We start from the raw sequence: 18,605 nt of genomic DNA, 5'->3' as shown, positions 1-18,605 counted from the left end.
ATGTCTGCATGTACGTCGCACGCATTTTGGTAAAGATATTAAAGTGATGATTTATAACATGTATATACACAACAGAAATAAAAATGGTAATTATGATAAAAACAATGAAAACACAGACAAAGAATCAAACTGTTTCGGTGCTAGGAACTTTCCTAGCCCTCTTCTTGTTGAGTCTGATAATCCACACACAAGCTAGCAAGATGCCTGAAAGAGTTAGCAGGATTACTGCAACTAAAACAGACAACGAAGACACTATGAGCACTACATTGTCAGTCAATTGTATCTTTGAGCCAGTGTCGATAGTCTCTGTGTCATGAGTCGGACTGCTCGTAGAGGAGAGCCTCTCCAAGATAGCCATCTCAATCAGGTCATGCGTTTCATCAGTAGCCCCATCCAATCCCTCCACGGCTAGTACCAGCTCCAATCTGAACAGGAAAAAGGGAATAATGAATAATGCATCTCATGTGCTGACGTGGATTGTGTGAAAGTAAAGATGATGTTTGCAGTTTCCAGTAGAGATAGATACAGCTTGCAAAGCTTTCTGGGCACTGCAATTAATCATTTTTTTACACTTACTGTATTTTTCCATGAGCCACAGCCTGCATGTCCAACAGCGAGTAGCTGAGAGCTTTCATCTCTTCCTCTATCATCTCAGTCACCACCTCCTCTTGGAGGCTTATCAAACCCGCATCAACTATAATGGTCACAATAGCCACTGATGAATCTGGGACCGGAATAGCGGTGGCATCATCTGTGATGGGAATTAGGAATGAATATTAAAATCTACACACACACAAATATATATGCACATGTATACTCGTGTATTAATTCCTTATACAAGCTAGCTCTTTGGACTCACTTTCAATGCAGATAGGGCAGCACTGTCCCTCCACCAGCACTGGGTTCTTGCAGCGAGGGACTTCACAGAGAAACCTCGACTGATCCACACACCTCTCTCTTCCGTTGATACACATACAGGTCAGGCAAGCATCACCACGGCTAATGTATGGTTGCTGTCTTGTGCAGTGCTGTGATACGAACGGGGACTGGTTAAAAGTAATATCTGGGGTGGAGAATGGAATTATAGTCGTAGCTGTTGTTGATTGTTTTGTACTTAATTCAGAAGTAAGCTCTTCAGTAACTTCTTCCGTTGTATGTGATTCCTCTGTAGTTAGAGCTACAGTAATGGATTCAGTACTCAATCGCTCTTTAGTAGGTGTTTCAGTTGTGGGCACACTTGTCGGTTGTTCTGCACACACAGGACAGCAGGTTCCTGGCAAGAGCACCGGCTTTTCACACTCTACTGGGGCACACCCCTCTTCAAAACAAGCAGTTCTCCCATCGTAACAGCTGCATACTCTGCATGGGTTTTCTGGATCTGTAAATACACCTTCGATTGCACACAGTGACACATACGGAGGCTCCACTATTTCAATCGGTATATTTGTTGTCTCTTCTGTTATGTCCGTTATGTCCATTTTCTGTGTGGTAAAACTGTCTGTAGTTATGTGTTCTTCAGTAGCAGATTCAGTCGTAGAAGAGATACTAGTTGTAGAAGCGGGTCCTTCAGTCATAGTGACTTCTTCACAGGTAGAGCAGCAAGCTCCAGGCAGAAGGATTGGATTCTCACAAGCCATTGGAGCACACCATTCTTCATAGCAAGCAGTTGTTCCTTGATAACAGCTGCAGACTCGGCATGGATTCTCTGGGTCGGTGAACACCCCTTCGATCTCACATAGCGGTACATTTGGAGGGTCAATCGCTATTTTATCTTTAACCTCCTCCTGAGGTTGTATGCTTGGCTCTCCTTTAGTGACTGCCTCAGTAAAGAATTCTGGCTTTTTGATTTCTGTTGTGGTAGCAGACGTAACATTAATAGCTGGTGCTGCAGTTGTGGTTTCTATATCTTCTTCACAAACAGGACAGCAAGTACCCGGTAATAGCACTGGTTTTACGCAAGCCAATGGAGAACACTCGTTTTCAAAGCAAGCAGTTCGCCCTTCGTAACAGCTGCACAATAGGCATGGATTTTCTGGGTCCGTAAACACACCTTCGATCTCGCACACTGGCACATTTGGTGGGTCGATCACTGCTCGTGGCTGGCAAAATGGGCAGCAATTTCCAGGAACAAGCACAAGTTCTTCGTATGAGGTACACTGTGGTACAGAGCAGCTCAGAGTATGACAGAACAGCTCTTTATTGTAACACTGGCAAGTTGTACAGGCGTCTACAAGAACGGCTTCATTGTGTTGTAACTGTTGGCCTTCATAGTCGCATGTAACTGCAAAATAATTATCATTATTTTTAATGAATGAGACAAGTAAAATGCAGACACAAAGCATGACTGTACATGTCGGCATGTTTATCCTTGCTCTAATTGAGAGTAATTGCAGGTAGACTACAACATTCCTGTGTTTGTGCATACACAGTGCAAAGGATCCGGGATTGTGTAGGTGTATGTTAGTGTATGTTATGACTTCAGTTAACATGGTTACAAAGCAAAATACAATTTTTCTTGAATAGACTACAATGCCATTATTCTTTTTTGAAATGTTAACAGACACAATTTAGGCTATAACAATGTCTACTGAACTCCTGTACAAAGCAACAACATACCTCGTGTGCACTCATAAGTATTACAGCACTGTCCATCAGTGTTGTTAGCAGAAGTGACCACAGTTGGTTCGAATCCCTCAGGGCAATCTGGCTCTCCCGGACACAGCTCATTGTCACACCAGCACACTCCATTGCTAGGGCAGCAGTTTCCGGGAAGCAGAGGACCAGACTCATAGTAACTACCCTCAGGACAGACTATGTGTGACTCACACACCACACTTCCACAGGCAGCAACTACAGAAAATAGCAAAAAAAGTAAAACATAGAGAAAAGCAAAACAAATTATGCATACAAACTGGTACATTAATTTTCATTGTACATGATAATTTTATAGACGTGCTTGATTCTAATGAACGGGTCATGCACTACATATACATGCAGACTCAGCTAATCTGATATAAACTTACATTTCATAGCGTCTTCGCACTCATCATGAGTGGAGTAAGAGAAAGACGTCATGGGGCAACTCTCATTGTATTTGCATTGACAGTGATCGGCCACTATCTCACATCCAAAGCTCACACACACAGGTACTTCTGCATGGATGACAAAACTGGTTATAGCACAGTTTATAATGATTGATAGATATACTCATGCACAGCGTTTGAAATAATGCTTGCAAGCAGCTAGATCTAATGCAAGATCGCACCTTCAGTTGAGTTCTCAGATATGCTTGCTTCACAGGACAGCAAGTCGTTGAACGTGAAGGTCTTGGTCGGGCAAGAATTGGAATAGCCGCAATCACACGTATCATCAATGACATCACAACCAGAGGAAAAGCACTCAGTAATGTCTGCAAAATAAAAATGGTAATCATAGAGAAAAACAAAATCATAGTACTTCATGCAATATCTGTTCGCTCAATCATGCAGACATGTAAAGCTGCAACTTAATCTCACCTAAGCACTTTCCGGCAGTAGTTCCAGAGAACAGGCCGCCGTCGGGTAGGCAGAATCTCCCATCTGCACACCGTCCAAAATCTAGATCAGTGTTGCAGGTGCCCTCCAGAGGAATGGCACACACTTCACAGCACCCACACGAGTCCATCACTTTCCCTACAGGACAATTAGTCGCCACTGGGCATTGCTCAGGGACACAGGTGTTGCAAAACAGTGCATTGCAGCTGCACATTGCTGCTAAGAGGCAGCAAGTCAAAGTTGTGAAGATTGTAGCAGTTCCCATTATTCTTTTGAGGTTGGATGAAGAGTAGTAACAGATTGTTATGGTTCAAAATGCATGCAGTGCCTTTTTATACTGTCTGCATGAATGTTTCCACCCAAGCAAGGTAACACAGGATGCATGCAGTAGAATTAGTCACTTCCTAAAATTGACTAAAAATATTTGGCTGGCTCAGTATAAACAGCAATTGACTGAATTATTAAACATTCCTTGTAACAATTAAGTGAATGGTATTCATTATGATCACAAAGTAGTTTGCTTAGGACGTAAGCAAGTTAGCTATACAAACAAGTTAGCTATACAAAAAATTAATATCATTGTGTTCACAAGAAAATTAAATGTTGGTGAATTTTGCTGCACCTGAAGTGACATCAACGTATACGTCTAGACCCGCCCAGCTGCTGTCAGGAAGCTAGTCTCGCCACTCCCAGCCCCACAGCCACTACAGCAAGAAAGAACACAGTGTCTGATAAAAAAGACAGGACAAGAGATACTGCAACAGTGCTTCCTTCCACCATGGGATCCATGCACACATTAACCCACAAGTATAGGTATCCTACCATTAAAACATGTACTGTACAGCACTTAATTATATTTTGCGCTGTTTCGTCCCCGGCCCACGAAAATGAAGCTAAACAAAATACATAATGTCATTTGACCAAAATGCGGAATTTATTGTTTTAGAGGCACTTCCACAAAAGAATTAAGTTCCTCAAAAATTTCGCCACTATACGGTAAATTAATTATTATGCAAGAGGATGCAGGATAACATTATAATAGTCTACACACTAAATTAAATACTGATTCCACTAAAATGAGAAATTTGAAGCCAAGGGCATGTAAGCAAAAATCTTAACAAAGGAAGGCAGACGAGGAAGTGCAAGGGCCGAGATAAACACAGGGACATTCATTAAAGCCATGCTTGCATGTTATTGTTCGTGTTTCCCTAGAGCAATGTTGCAACACTATTATAGTCTTAGCATAATTATGATATAATCATCAAAGAAAAGAAAAGCCATTTTGTTGAAAAATCTGTGGCACATTAATTTTTAACTTAAACAATTATGTACTCTCCCGCCTACAGTGCTTATGTTGGGGTCTGGGGAAGCATGGCTGCATACTGGTATTCTTGAAGCCATTAACACATGACCTTGGGCAATTTGCCCTGAAGCCGTGGGCATCTAAACTAAATTTAAGAGGAAGAAGGGCTACAGATGTGGCGGCCAAATGAAAGAACAAGGTATTTATTTGGGCAGCCAATGTTTATGGACACAAAACACAAGCTGCACCAGAGGAAATGCCACAGGCTATTACTAAGAACAGTGGGGCCAGTGGGGATGTTTTAGAGCTACGAGTAGGAAGTAAAACAGGAAGTCAGTCTATAGAAAATCCATAATCAATATCTGGCAACAGCTTTATACAAGCGGTATTGTCATGAGAATAAATCTATTCAGTGGGCTGAAGAAACTGTCATTTACATCACCGAGAAGACTCTTAAGATGCCAATGCGACTGTTTCAGTCTCTTGTAGGGATAAAAACTTATAGTGGCAGGTCCTCTTTACCCGTATCCACCGAGAGAAGTAAAAAAATTAATATAGTACCATGGTATATAAAAAGTCCTAACGTATGGCCAAGTGATCAGAGTAGACTATCCCCAGCCCCGCCCCCAGCACACCTGCTCCGACCATTGCCAGCCATTGCCTGTTTCTGTTGGAGGCTGTAGAGGGTAGGTGAGCCCTCTGGTAGAATGCATACATTGCACCTGCAAAGCAACCTCCGGCTCCTATCACCTTACACGAGGCACAGTCAGGTGTGGACTCCACCATTGTATATAGTCTAGTCAGGCAAAACTTCCAATGAAGCCTCAGGAAAAACGAGGGGGGAGTGGCTTGTCCACGTGCTACTGCCAACTCAGCAGAAATAATTAGTGTGATGATTATGGCATCTGAGAAGACACCTCTTATTCGTTCTGGGAGGCCGGCAGAGCAAAGGGGAGCCAGTGAGCAGCTCGATAAGGCAACCATCTCCACCTCCAAGAGCAAAAAGCAGCCTAAGTAAGCTCATTTTATATTGCACGATGTACTACATATACGTACCTGTGTATACTACAGTATAGTACATGTTAAGCACTACTTCAGATCCTAGTACTGCATCCCATTCCTAATCATGATACTGGTGTTCATTCATTTACACATTCGTCCCGACACATAACTTATGCGTAATACTGTGTCCGCCTGCAATAGATTCAACTGGCTCTTCCTAAAACGTCTCCATATAGTACTGAGAGTAGCGGTTCCTGGACTGTGTTCCAAGTCATTACTACTCCTGGCTGTCCTCATTCTAGCTAGATCTGCAGGTAAGCGTTGATGTGGACCTATCGTAATCGTCCGAATTATTGAAGTGCTAAGTATAACTAATGCTATGTCATTTCAAGGCCCGACAGCAAGTAAAATAATCAATGACAACTTCACCTCAGAAACAAAAACAGTAGGAGCTCAAAGTTGGTCTCCCATAATCTTTTATTATCCTTCTTGGCACTACAATACTTAGTTTAATATTCCTTCACAATCACGTATATAAAAATAGCTACAACCAGCCATAATGTTTTTATAACAACCATGTACTTTTATGGGATAGAATTAGCAAGTACAGAAATAATCCTGCCCATTTGCTTGATCAGAATGTGCCCCATCCATGGGGGGGGGGGACAGCGAGATTGATACCCGGCCGGCTGGATCCGAAACAGATGGTTAGGATATAATTATAATGTTTGCCATGCAAAAAAGTGTCTCAGTCTCTTGAACATTAATTTTGGCTAAGCAACTTTTGCGTCAGTTTTCCACCTTAGCTTATTATGATTGAATAGGGTAGGGCCAGATATAAAACTGTTGTAGAAATGTAAAGACACTGGAGCTGCACATAGCGCTTACTTCACTGTTAGTTTTGCGTATTGATACCAGATAATTATGACACAATAAGTAATACGGTAGACTCTCTGAAGTACGGCCACCTCAATATATCAGCCATTTGGTTTGGCATGGATTGCTAGCTAGATGTTTACTGCTCAAAACTCACCCTGAAGTACATGTACGGCCACTCGCTATTCCGTATACAGTAGACTCGTTAATCCGGTCACCCTTGGGACAGTGCAGCTTGGCCGGAATAGCGAGGTGGCTGTATTTCAGGAAATAGCAAATGGTATATCCATTGCTAGCTTTCTGTGAATCACCCGTTCTTTATTGTGCCATATTTGCATTATTAGACAATTAATAATTACATACATGTACATCAGCTGTTTACACAGTACCAGTGGTAGTTTGGCCTTTTGGCTTAGGTGATTCTTACCAATTTTAGTGTGCTTGGTGGAATTAGAACAAAAAATAAAACTACAAAGTACGCAAAATTTATAGTGTATCTATCTCCAATCTCGCTAAGAAACGCATGAGTTTTATCAAATGGTGGTTAGTAGGATACGTATAGAACATAATTTTGTTGAGCTCCTTCTCAGATAACAACACTAGTAGGAATGTGACTGTAAACTGATAACACCATTATAAGTGTAGGTCCATCGATTAAATTTACCTTCATCAAATTAACGTAATAATGGTGCATACACCAAAAGATGACAACAGAACATTCGTTTCTCAGGCCTTTTCCTCAAAATTTAATCTGGGATTCGGACTCTTTGACATGCATACATACAAAAAATCGAAGCTCATAAAATAATTATCCTGCCTAAAAGATGGCAAAGATCATTAAAAACATTTGAAAATTGAATTGACGCCAGTTGTTCTGACGATCTTTACAGCTGAGCCATCATGGCCCAAAAACGAAGCAGGTGGACCTGAAAAACTAATTTGTGTGGTTTTATCTGGCTGGGCAAATTTCTCTACGACAGGGTCAAAGTTCAACTACAAATCAAGAAATAGGCATATCCCTTAAATGGCATATGCACTGTTACCATAGACAGACCTGTTTCTCTTTTGATAAATTTACAATGCTGTTTATAAATTAAATGGGTGGATCAAGGTGCAGTTTATTCATTCGATTATCCGGCACACCGATTATTATTACAATTTTCGGTCATCACGATCCTTGCCAGAACACAAAAATTAAATTTTTTCTGTCAAAATTTGATTATTGGCTTGTTTGCAAAGGTTTATTACACGCAAAACGTATTGATACGGTCCTCATGCAGTTATCTGGCCTGCAAGCTTCTGGTGTTGGGGATGAGGCTGTTGTATAGACATGGATGACAAGGGGCATAAGAAAGTGTTATTTTTGTAACTATTGATTATTGATCCACAGAGGGAAAACAAAGTTAGTTGAACTGTTGTTGCTTAAAGCAGATACATTGACAGCTAGTGCAATCAGTTAATTAGTGTACATCCAATTAATTTTTCAAGTAATTTAATTTTGTTGATTCATATATATAAATATATATATATATTATAAACAAAAACTACGTATCACATGCAAATTGACACAAAATTAATCTAGCGTGATTTGTAGGTTTCGTCTATTTTCTCCAATTCGACCAATACGTCCTCCATGCTTGGTCGATCGTTGGGCGTATACTTGATACACCATCTGATTAGTCCCACCATATCCTGTCGATGTCCAAGCATATCGAACAGAAGCTCTCTTGTTCGAGTGTCGGGAAACCGCTGTGTGTTTGTCTCGAGCAAAACGATGCCATAGCTGAAAACATCCATCTTAGGAGACTGCAACTTTGGAGTGACTGATTCGGGAGCTGCGTACGTAGGATTCCCGGGGCCAGCTGTGTTCGTAAGTTGAGCAAAATTTGCCGATCCACAGTCGCAGATTTTCGCTCTCCATTTGTTGTCTCTCAAGGGCTCTAGAAGAACATTTGCACTGCTGATGTCTCGGTGAATAATCGGGTCTGGTTTCATCAGGTGGAGATAATTTAGGCCCTTAGCAACGTCTTCGCTTATCGAGATGATCTGAGGATAGGTGAGCATCTGTTTTCCGTACTGTGCTCTTAGACTAGTCATCATTAGCTCAGTGAGAATAACTGCCTCTCCCTCCATACAGGCTCCGATGAACTGAACGATGTTGGGGTGTCTCATTCGAGCAGCCATGTTCATTTCTCGCACAAACAACGCTCGATTGTAGTCGGATATGATCAACTGGTGCATGTACTTAGCTGCCACCTGCATGTGTCTAAATCTTGCCACCTTCACTGTAGCCCATCCTCCACTTCCCAGCTGCTTCGCCTCAGTTTTGATCTCGTCTTTATCTACAATCCAGTACTGTTGTTCACTTTTGTCGATCACCCCCCTCTGTGCTGCCCTGGCCCTCTCTTCCGCCACTCTCTGCCCTTGTTGAGCTCCCTGTAATAGACTTTCGGCTCTAGATAGCTCCCTCTCTAGCTGCTTCACTTTTTCTTCTAGAGAAATGGCTCTTTGTTGCTCTCGGTGCATGGCATCTTGAGTCTGGTTCAAGAGCATCTGTTTGTCGTAGAGGTTCCTCTCAGCTCGGGTACGCTCTGTCTCCAGCTGCTGTTGCAGGTACATGCTGTCTTGTGGGGGTGGTGGTTGTTGGTAATTTCCGGTATAGTTGGGTTGGTTGGGTTGTTGGTAGTTACCAAATGGCCTATTGGATGGTGTGTACGGCTGCTGTTGATGCAGTTGTGGTGATGGGGTGTACGCTATCTGGCGAGTTGGGGTTGTCCGACCTTGAACTGGGCATTTGTCAGCGAATTCAATCGATAGAATGTTGATCATATCATTCAAACTGCTTTCCTACAAGAGAAATCAGTTCCGGACATTTATATTTTTGTTATCTTTAACAGTAACTCTTTGTGTGTGCTTTACCATGGTAACGGAGTGCTACATCTGTATGTACATGTAGATAAATCTCTTTGCATACATTAACCCAAGATAACAATACCTACTCAACCGTGATATTATACAGACTTACCCTGTTCCATTGCTTCAAGAAATCAATTTCTACTCTGCCATATTGGTTGACCATATCAGATTTGACAAGCTCCATATCAGGGGTGGGCTTTATGTAGGCATGAGGGGCGGATCGTGGGTAGTCTTGTGGAACCAGTATTGACACTGGGATGAAGTATTGGTGACCTAAAGAACACACAAAATAGCAACAGTCATTAATGTACACAATTTAAGTACATGTAGTCAGCGGTAGGAAGTACATGTACATGTATATACAGTAGCTGCTTTTAAACCAAGGAAACCATACATATGACGGTACATGCAACACAATCCCCAAAGTGAAAGTATGTAGCCACAAAGAGAGATAAGGCTGGTAGTAAGAGTATTTACTACAGTCCTAGATAATTATAATGCAGCTGCCTCCAGCCTACAAAACTATGACAACGCTGCAACAACAACAACACTAGCTGAGCTGAGAGAAGCTTGGGAAAGCATGGTGGACAAACTAATGCTACTCACCACTAATGTGCACAGGGACGGTTCCATTCAGCGACAAACACTTGTCAATCAACATAGCCTCCGCTGCACAGGTTGGGGCTGCATAAGGGAAAAGATGATAATTCAACCATAGCTCCATTATTTAACGGAATGTTAGCTTTAATACGGTATGACGTCACAGCAGGTATACATAATTTACATCGATGCTTATAGTACACAATAGTTTACAGACCCATATTTAATACAGCACTTAGCAACTTGATACCAGTCCCCAGGGCTAGGGCTGTTAAGGACAGTAACAAAAACTGTCATGCAAGAGACTGCAGTGCTAAATAGATATTAACGAGTGCTACGTGTACGTTAACAGTCAGTAGTAAATCCGGCTCACGTACGGCCTGTTGGCTTGGCTATTTTGAGGTGTGGAAAGTTTCTAAACACTTCCAACATATGCTCAGCAGTCCTGTCCTTATTCTTGTACTGTGGGGTGGAATAATATTATGATAATAATTGTTATAGACACTAGATATATATGATTCTAGCTAGCTAGGGAAGTCAGAGCAAAACTAAAAAGTTTCTCACCCCCTTCAACTTGTCCTTGATCTCTGCAAGGGTTGGCATGGTGTGTATCAGTATTGAGTAAGTAGCTAGCTAGTAACTTGTTTAGGACTTTGTGTACGTGTACGTGTACCCCCTGTCTCTAGCTCTGCGCGCTGCACGAGTAGACTCGCAAGCCACTCCCTTTTCTCTGATTGGACGGGGGCGGGAGAAAAGGGACTGGTGACTCTGGGCTACAGCTCTGTGTAAATCAGGAATGCTATTAAATATTAATGTCACGTGCAGATTATCCAATTTATTCTGATGCGTCAAAAGCTAAAGACACACAGAAGACAAGTATACAGATCTATCTAGCCAGCCTTTTGATTTTATAGATCCTTGTACCAGTGTCTGTTGTGCCACAACTTGTGGATTAGCATGGAACAGCTGATGAACGTAGAAATCTTGGCAGTCCTTCTTTGAACCGAGGAGTGGCAGGGATTTAAGACAGCTTGTACAAGTCTGACTACTCTCAATTCAACTGCTGCCCTCTGCCATTATCTGTCTTGTATTGTACAGGTTATTAAAAGCTTTAGGCAACCAATGACTTTCGGCTGCCAGTTCTCATCACATAAAACTAAAACAAGCTAATCTCTGCTGGTGTCTTAGATGACTATATCCTAGCTGAATGCCTGATGATGTTATTACTCCATCATCTTCTCTTTTCTAGCACTAGCATCCATTCTTAAACTGTTGCTAAGAAGCCCGCGATCACTTTTGCAGGCTACGCAATTCTACTTAACCTCACGCAATTTTTGGATCACGTGGAAAAATCAATGAATAATCTCTACCCAAATTCTGGTAGAGACACAAAATGTGTCCCAGAGTCACCAGTCCCTTTTCTCCCGCCCCCGTCCAATCAGAGAAAAGGGAGTGGCTTGCGAGTCTACTGCACGAGTTAATGGAACAGGGCTATTTTAGAGGGCGGCTTCTATTACAAACTTTCACTCTGATTTCACCATCACAGAAGAGTACAACTACTATCAGATGGGAATAATTCCAAGCAAGTTCTACTTGGCCCTCACCTCCAAGAATATAGACATCTTCAAGGAAGCACTTTGGAAAATGGCAGTTATCATCACATCTGTATGCATTGTGAGTATGTATATCTAGATCTATACGTTAAATATTTATGCATGACATGATTTCATGCACTAAGCAAACATTTTCGCATTAATTTAATTATGGGTTTGTTTTTAATGTTGCTTATGTATTAAAAATTATAATAAACAGAATAAATAATATACAGACCACACACGCGTGATGTATGTCACACTTAGGGACTTGAGGACTTGCATTGCAATTTTCCATTCGATACATAATATTTCTGTTAAAAAAAAAAGTAATTATAACAAACCTATGTCGACGAACTTTCTGGGAAGTATTTTCTGTACACTCCCTCTACCCAAGTGTAAGGTGTCTGTGTTTCGTCAGAGTCTCTTACTCTCTGTTTGTACCAGTAGGCCAAAAGGCACATCAATATCAAACCTATCAGCGACATTCCCGTTACAATAGAGCAGAAAATCACTGTGCAGTACTTGTCGGTGCAGTTTGCAACTAGTATTGAGAATGTGACTGCAGCGAGAATGCTTGCCAGAGAGTACGTGCACCAAGTGTAGCCAATCACAAATCCTTTTAAATTATGTGGAGTCTGAGCACATACGAACTCCAGCATTGCTGTGTACAGTAGCAGTACAATCTGTGCCGATATGATGGAGTGAAGCAGCTCTATCCAAAAAATGTCAATTCCAGTGAAAATAGATTTATTCCCACTAGCAACCTGCACAGCACTAATAACCAGGTATATAATGTTTAAGAGTAATGTCAGTAGCGATCCGATTACGATACGCTTCAGAATGGAAGGGATCCACTTGACGAGGAAAGGGTAGACAACAATTTCATGCACGAGTGTTGAGAGTATCATCCACCATGATAAACTAGTCACAGTCTCCTTAAGAGAAGTGCGAGCACACGTGGTTAAGTTTAAACTGTTGTTTGAATAGTCACTGACAGTTATTTGCAAGTATATATATGGGATGATGTAGTTGGAAAGAAAGTACGATACCACTATTATGGACATAGGTATGCTTACTATGAGCATTTTTAGTGTAGTTTTCACATCTTCAACTTGCTCTGTAGTGAACGGTCCACCGTACCTTGACTTGCCAAGATCTAGTCTAGAAGGTATGTCTTCCTCCCAGTATGTGAGAGAACTGCGATTAAGGGGAGCCTTGTGCTTGGTAGCAAATCTCAACACTTGGTATATCAATGTGAAGCATCGTGAAGATGGGGGCTCCTTAGTTATCCATTTTGGAGAGAGAAGGAAATCGAAGCAAAGAGCAATAGCCATACATAAAACAGATAGCAAGCTTATTGTAGGCTTAACGTACGTTTCATGGTGGAGCGGGCAGTAATTTTGTGTAAAGTTACCTCCTACTTGATAGACTAAGATTCCAGCTTGAGCAGAACACACGAACCAGGCTATAAAGCTAGTGATGTTTGCAGAGGAAGCATCGGGCATCTGATCCAAACCCAGCTGAATTGAGGAAACTATGACAATAGCATTTCCTATGTATTTGAGGCATATCGGTAAAGTCTCGACCGTTGGGTACCATGAAGATGCCGTTGACTGATTGACTTGAGTTAGTGTCAATATGCAATCAAGAATAGCTGCTAAAAAAAGTACGATCAGTCCGAGCTTTACTGTCTTGTAGTTTCCAAGCTTGGTGTCAGCAATCCACCCGGATATGATGGCAGTTAATAGCCATGCAGCAATCGGGAGAGCATATTTAATACACTGAAGTGCAGTTAGAGTTCCATTCGAACTGTCCACAATAATCGAGACCAGTGTTCGTTGATTTGTTTGCGGTGAGCCAGTTCCTGAATTTACCAACACTATCCATATCAGCACAAGCACAGCTCCCTTTGAGGACACTCGTCTTGGTTTATAGCTCAACCTGCAGCATTGTCTCGATGACAGAGCTAACTTGTCAGTTGTACTGTTGATCAAAATAGAACGCTCCTTCATCTTTGACGACATGTTTTGTCTGTGCACTTTGTCTCTGTTCTATTTAAGTCACATGTTAAAACCAAATTAGTTGTTCCATTGTGCTTTGTAAAAACTATGAATATTGTTTAACACATAAAATGCATGCATGCACTGATACCATAAAGACGACATACACCACGCCTACATGCATCTACACACAGTGCAAAAGTGGTGGTGAGCTTGTGGCAGGTCTGGTGTATGTTCGCTGGAGGGCTACCATCACTCGATACCTCCATGCCCGCTATTTCTCCGGAATCACTTACTACATCCTCAACACCACTGATCAGAGAATAGACAACCCGTAAGTTACTATTGTATCGAAACAGCACTTCAGTATACAATTTTGATTAAGTAAGTGTCTAACTAATTATTATCGTTATGGATGGTGGTGTGTGTTACTAAATTTGCTGAATTCAAAAAATCCTTTTTGTTTTGCAGGGATCAGCGAATCACTCAGGATGTGGACAGGTTCTGTAACCAGATCAGTCAACTGTTACCCAAGATCATAATACAACCCTTTCTCATTGTTTACTACTCCTACAGAACGTTTGTTGGGTAAGCTGTATACAATAATTAAAAGATTGTACATATTTTTTTAGTTCATTTATAATAGTACCTTCTCCCCTATATACTTGCACTGTGTGGTGCATGATGAGCTATTGTGTATATGCTGGGACGTATCTACCTTTTGTCGATAATGTTTACGTACTTAGTACTTTTTATCAACTGACCATACAGACTGGGTTGGTACGGGGTGTTGGGTGTCTACTTGTTCTTTGCTCTGAGCACACTCATCAACAAATTCATCATGAGTCCCATAGTCAGTGTCATCTTCCAGCAGGAAAGGAAGGAGGGAGATTTCCGGTGAGCCCTGGGAGACATCTCTGTTCTTTTTTTTCATTACAAGCCATTCTAAGTTAACGTATAATGTACTATAATGTACTAAGCCTTGAGAGTCTATAATTATCCTTAAAATGGTGAAGCTGTTACAAGTTGCAACTGTATGACCTCCCACCTACATACAGAATGTTCTTGCTATCTTTTGTATACGTGCAGGTTCCACCACACTCAAGTGAGAGCAAATGCGGAGGCCATTGCTTTCTACCAGTAAGTCAGTGTGTGTCAGACTATATAGCTGTGCTCACTAACTAACTCTCCTTCCTCCCCATCAGAGGAGGAGAAAATGAGAGAGAGAAAGCTAACAAACTGCTCAGAGTATGTATAGCTATAATATTACTTTAATTAGCGGCTCTTATGTTTTCGCATCTCACAGGTACTGCTGAAGACCCAACTGAAATCAGTGCACTGGCAATTCCCTCTCAACTGTAAGTTGTATATTGAAATGAGGTATGCATCTGCACAGCTTATGACTACATAGTCAATGCAATGTCATTATTTGGATACTTGTTTGTTAAAAACACTCATTCTATTTCATCTATCTACAGTCTCAGTGTTTATGTTCGACTATGCCAGCACTGTCATCAGTTACTCTCTCATTGGTGTGGCTGTCTTCATGGGCAAGTATGACAACATGAGTGCTTCTGACCTGGCCAGCAGTGTCAGCATGGTGAGGTGGTTACATTCCCAACCTGCTCTGTTATTAATTATGCCTCAGTGCACATGCGCCAGGAGCATTTGGTAACCGTAGGTCATGTGCATGTGTGTTCGTCTCTAGATTAAAGAAATGCTTGAACTGCTCGTTCAATTGGCCTATTGAAAATGAATTCCACATACTCTCGAATGACTGGATACAAAGTGCAACTTGTAATTAATTGTTCGCTTTGCAGAACTCCTTCTTCTCACTCTACCTACTTAATGGATTTTCAAAGCTTGTGGACACAGCTGTTTCATTTGCAGAGGTTGCAGGATTCACTCACAGGTACTTAATCCTAGTCAATGATAAATTGGAGCTTTCGTAACGTCCTGTTTGTGTCAAAGCTAAAATTGTTGATGTTTATAGTAGTAGTCTTGATCTGTATGAAAGTCAATCTTATAAAAACAGTCGATGTTTATAGCAACAGTTGATGTACAAAAAGCATCACTGTTTCAGTGTTTCAGTCTTCTTTCTATCCACGATTTAATTAATGGATTAACAGTGGAGCTGCTTGTGAGGTTTACCACTGTATCCCTTATATACGCACGTACATTAAGGAGAATTAAGCTCTTGAACATGTACTTGTGACTATTGTAGCATGAATGTTGTGCATGTCGTAGTATAATTAATTAATGAAATATTATAAGCTGTCCTGTCTCTGCAGGCTGGGAGAGCTAATAGAGGTGTTGAAGGAAATGGAGCGAGAGGATAAGAAGAGGTGTGGCTCTGGTGACAAGGAGGAGGAGTCAGGCGGACTAGAGGGCATGGCAAACAAGTCACAGCCAAGGTGACTATAATAGTATTGCAGCAGGAAAGTTTTGGTGTCATTCCTAGGTTGCTTCATGTGTCTTGTTCACTGAGCGTAATATATAGTGATCTTGTTACCCACAGCGATTGCCAGCTGTCACTTCCCGGCTCAGCTCCGCCCCTGCTGCCCAAAGTGTCTCCGGCTTGTCTAGAGACTGTCGCTGTAGTGAACAACCTTACACTATCACCCCCTCACTCCAAACACACCCTAGCACAAGGCATGTTATTGCATGCATGAACACTGTCAATTTGGTGCAGTGGTAACGTAATAATTATATGAACCGCTGTATTTTGCTCCATGCACAACAACGTCCATCATCACCCATGTAGATTTAAGTTTCAACTTTACAAAGGGATGCAATATACTCATTCTTGGAGAAACAGGTTAGTGACTTGTTGGTGAGGAGATGCTTACCACATGTGTAATTATACCTCTGCATTCCAGGCACTGGTAAAACTGCATTGTTGAGGGTGTTAAGGAAACTATGGAAACCGGTTACTGGGTTTGCTCAGTTGTGCTGTGATGGGAGCCATCATTATGTGATGTTCTTACCTCAGAAGACATACCTCACCTCCGGCTCTCTGGCTAGCCAGGTACAACTTATCCTAATTTATAATACCAGGCCTCTTGAGTGAGTCTGACCATTACACTAACTGCAGCTGGGACACCATGCATGCATGTGAATGAGCACTGAGTAGAACGTGACAAGTATAAACAGGGCCTGAATGGGAAGATAATTGTTTCTGTTACAGATTACTTTCCATGTTCACTTCTTGATTGCGCTAATACAGTTACGCAAACTGTTAAGATCAAGAGACAGGCATGTTTCCTTTTAAGAGCGAGTCATTTACTATCAGTCTGCACTACTGTTTATGTTTCTGTGTGATTTCTTATCTCTTGTTGCTAGGTGATCTCATAGCGCAGATTAAAGTAGATAAAGTAAACACAATACTGAATAGCACCTTTAGGCCTACTTTTGTTCACTGCTACAGATTGCTTATCCTGAGTCCCCTAAAGAGGAAACTGAAGACCACTCACCCAGATTAGGTAAGCACCAAATTATTGCCCAACTGACAAGTACATAGTCATATAGTTACTGGGTTGTGCAGCCTCCATTCAGCATTCCTCCATTTTAACAAAATTATGGTTGCTAAGGGTACATGAGTGATGACTGTTAAACATAATTATTGTTGAAATTTGAGTGTACAATACTTCATGATCATTAATATTATGTGGGTTCAATTTTTCTAGCTCAATTCTAGCTACAGTACTTTAGCTGCCCTTCCATAGTATGGGAAGCCATATCAACATGGCTGGACAATGACCATATCATGCACATGCAGTTTCTTTTTAGTAACACACAAGTTTGTTATGGTATCCTGGGTCAGCTGTGGCTATACTCGTTTGTGTGTGTAAATACAGTCTCAGCTCTGTGTATTGTGGTCTCACCATGTTTCAACTAGCCATTGGCTCACTCTATAATGAAATAATCCATTCCCTTCTGCAGGGTACACAAAAGACAATATCGATGAGGCAATTGAAATGGCAGGCTTGGTAAGATATTGCATACCCTTGTTAGCAAAGTGCAGCCTTCATACAATAATTATCATAGTGGTAGATAGTGACCCAACACATGCATGTAGGCATTCCAGTACACAATGGTGTGGTTTGCACAGACTCCACATGGTCATATCTATGGTTACAGGCACAGCTGCGGAACAGGCTTGGTGGTGCTGCAGCTACTGTGGCAGAGAACTGGTGAGATAACAATTATCATGGTTTCTCTTAGTAGGAGAAACCTCACTGTAATTCCTACTGTGGGAAGTAGGGGAACATGACTATATACACGACATTGTACATGTACAACAACATAATTATAGTTCATGCTGTGTTGATTTCCTATGCCATTAGTAATCATTAGTTTGTATGTGTAGTGATTTTGTATGAATTCACATCAATGATATCAACTTGCCCATGATCTGTGCTCATATTTCACAATTAATGTACTATAGGTATGACATCGTTTCCCCCGGTGAAGCTCAAAGGATCTCTTTCGCTCGATTGTTTTATCACCAGCCGCCATTTGCCTGTGAGTGTTGTGTAGACCTCATGCACTGAACGGCCCATGCAGTTTGATAATGATAATGATTTATTCTCAAAATTTAGCCCGTAGAAAGTTTTTTTTTCCAATTAATGTAGTTTTGGACGAGGCCACTTCTGCTCTGAGTGAGGAGACAGAAGGTCTGTTCTACTCCACCCTAAAGAGCCTCAACATCACATTGCTGAGTGTGGGGCACAGGTCCTCTCTCAAGCAGGTCAGTAAAGACTCGAGTACTCAACTAGTA

At 41.5% G+C, this 18,605-nt stretch overlaps 4 protein-coding genes across 5 annotated transcripts in view; 1 reads left to right on the top strand and 3 right to left on the bottom strand.

Annotated features, from left to right (window-relative positions):
* Nucleotides 1-38: 38 nt before the first annotated feature.
* Nucleotides 39-5,670, bottom strand: LOC135348969 (cysteine-rich motor neuron 1 protein-like). Its single transcript, XM_064547398.1, has 8 exons — nucleotides 5,472-5,670; nucleotides 3,516-4,237; nucleotides 3,266-3,409; nucleotides 3,024-3,152; nucleotides 2,617-2,850; nucleotides 860-2,281; nucleotides 577-751; nucleotides 39-425 (listed from the first exon to the last, which is right to left on the bottom strand). Exons 2-8 carry the CDS (start codon nucleotides 3,796-3,798, stop codon nucleotides 125-127), a joined length of 2,688 nt encoding a protein of 895 aa, XP_064403468.1. The 5' UTR covers nucleotides 3,799-4,237; nucleotides 5,472-5,670; the 3' UTR covers nucleotides 39-124.
* Nucleotides 5,671-5,689: 19 nt separating this feature from the next.
* Nucleotides 5,690-18,605, top strand: part of LOC135348967 (lysosomal cobalamin transporter ABCD4-like) — a 40,992-nt gene continuing 28,076 nt past the window's right edge. The window contains exons 1-20 of one of the 2 annotated variants that reach the window (XM_064547396.1): nucleotides 5,690-5,850; nucleotides 6,040-6,152; nucleotides 11,777-11,904; nucleotides 14,020-14,159; nucleotides 14,297-14,413; nucleotides 14,597-14,722; nucleotides 14,915-14,965; nucleotides 15,031-15,073; nucleotides 15,132-15,183; nucleotides 15,304-15,425; nucleotides 15,646-15,737; nucleotides 16,117-16,239; nucleotides 16,344-16,477; nucleotides 16,590-16,643; nucleotides 16,705-16,853; nucleotides 17,253-17,307; nucleotides 17,768-17,814; nucleotides 17,966-18,018; nucleotides 18,273-18,349; nucleotides 18,460-18,575. In XM_064547396.1, coding sequence (XP_064403466.1) covers nucleotides 5,729-5,850; nucleotides 6,040-6,152; nucleotides 11,777-11,904; nucleotides 14,020-14,159; nucleotides 14,297-14,413; nucleotides 14,597-14,722; nucleotides 14,915-14,965; nucleotides 15,031-15,073; nucleotides 15,132-15,183; nucleotides 15,304-15,425; nucleotides 15,646-15,737; nucleotides 16,117-16,239; nucleotides 16,344-16,477; nucleotides 16,590-16,643; nucleotides 16,705-16,853; nucleotides 17,253-17,307; nucleotides 17,768-17,814; nucleotides 17,966-18,018; nucleotides 18,273-18,349; nucleotides 18,460-18,575 — 1,914 coding nt within the window. In that variant the 5' untranslated portion in view covers nucleotides 5,690-5,728. The remainder of the gene's footprint in view (nucleotides 5,851-6,039; nucleotides 6,153-11,776; nucleotides 11,905-14,019; nucleotides 14,160-14,296; nucleotides 14,414-14,596; nucleotides 14,723-14,914; nucleotides 14,966-15,030; nucleotides 15,074-15,131; nucleotides 15,184-15,303; nucleotides 15,426-15,645; nucleotides 15,738-16,116; nucleotides 16,240-16,343; nucleotides 16,478-16,589; nucleotides 16,644-16,704; nucleotides 16,854-17,252; nucleotides 17,308-17,767; nucleotides 17,815-17,965; nucleotides 18,019-18,272; nucleotides 18,350-18,459; nucleotides 18,576-18,605) is intronic. The other variant, XM_064547397.1, reaches the window with a different exon arrangement.
* Nucleotides 8,190-10,956, bottom strand: LOC135348973 (probable serine/threonine-protein kinase DDB_G0281745). Its single transcript, XM_064547403.1, has 5 exons — nucleotides 10,795-10,956; nucleotides 10,608-10,692; nucleotides 10,237-10,314; nucleotides 9,740-9,903; nucleotides 8,190-9,561 (listed from the first exon to the last, which is right to left on the bottom strand). The coding sequence occupies exons 1-5, from the start codon at nucleotides 10,831-10,833 to the stop codon at nucleotides 8,293-8,295; spliced, it is 1,635 nt and encodes a 544-aa protein (XP_064403473.1). The 5' UTR covers nucleotides 10,834-10,956; the 3' UTR covers nucleotides 8,190-8,292.
* On the bottom strand, nucleotides 11,975-13,885 carry LOC135348972 (solute carrier family 15 member 4-like). Its single transcript, XM_064547402.1, has one exon. The coding sequence runs from the start codon at nucleotides 13,847-13,849 to the stop codon at nucleotides 12,167-12,169; it is 1,683 nt and encodes a 560-aa protein (XP_064403472.1). The 5' UTR covers nucleotides 13,850-13,885; the 3' UTR covers nucleotides 11,975-12,166.

This window comes from Halichondria panicea, chromosome 15 (genome assembly GCF_963675165.1).
Source record: "Halichondria panicea chromosome 15, odHalPani1.1, whole genome shotgun sequence".
Classification (NCBI taxonomy): Eukaryota; Metazoa; Porifera; class Demospongiae; order Suberitida; family Halichondriidae; genus Halichondria; species Halichondria panicea.
The sequence above is the reverse complement of the archived record's forward strand: the minus strand, read 5'-3'. Positions and strand labels throughout refer to the sequence as shown.

Coding starts and splice junctions, on each gene's coding strand:
- LOC135348972 (XM_064547402.1), bottom strand. CDS start 13,849: ATGTCGTCAAAGATGAAGGAGCGTTCTATTTTGATCAACAGTACAACT.
- LOC135348973 (XM_064547403.1), bottom strand. CDS start 10,833: ATGCCAACCCTTGCAGAGATCAAGGACAAGTTGAAGGGG. Junction 10,315..10,607: donor AATAGCCAAGCCAACAGGCC/GTACGTGAGCCG, acceptor TCCCTTATGCAG/CCCCAACCTGTGCAGCGGAG. Junction 9,562..9,739: donor TCTTGAAGCAATGGAACAGG/GTAAGTCTGTAT, acceptor TTTCTCTTGTAG/GAAAGCAGTTTGAATGATAT.
- LOC135348969 (XM_064547398.1), bottom strand. CDS start 3,798: ATGGGAACTGCTACAATCTTCACAACTTTGACTTGCTGCCTCTTAGCA. Junction 3,153..3,265: donor ATCTGAGAACTCAACTGAAG/GTGCGATCTTGC, acceptor TCATCCATGCAG/AAGTACCTGTGTGTGTGAGC. Junction 752..859: donor CTGCCCTATCTGCATTGAAA/GTGAGTCCAAAG, acceptor TTCCCATCACAG/ATGATGCCACCGCTATTCCG.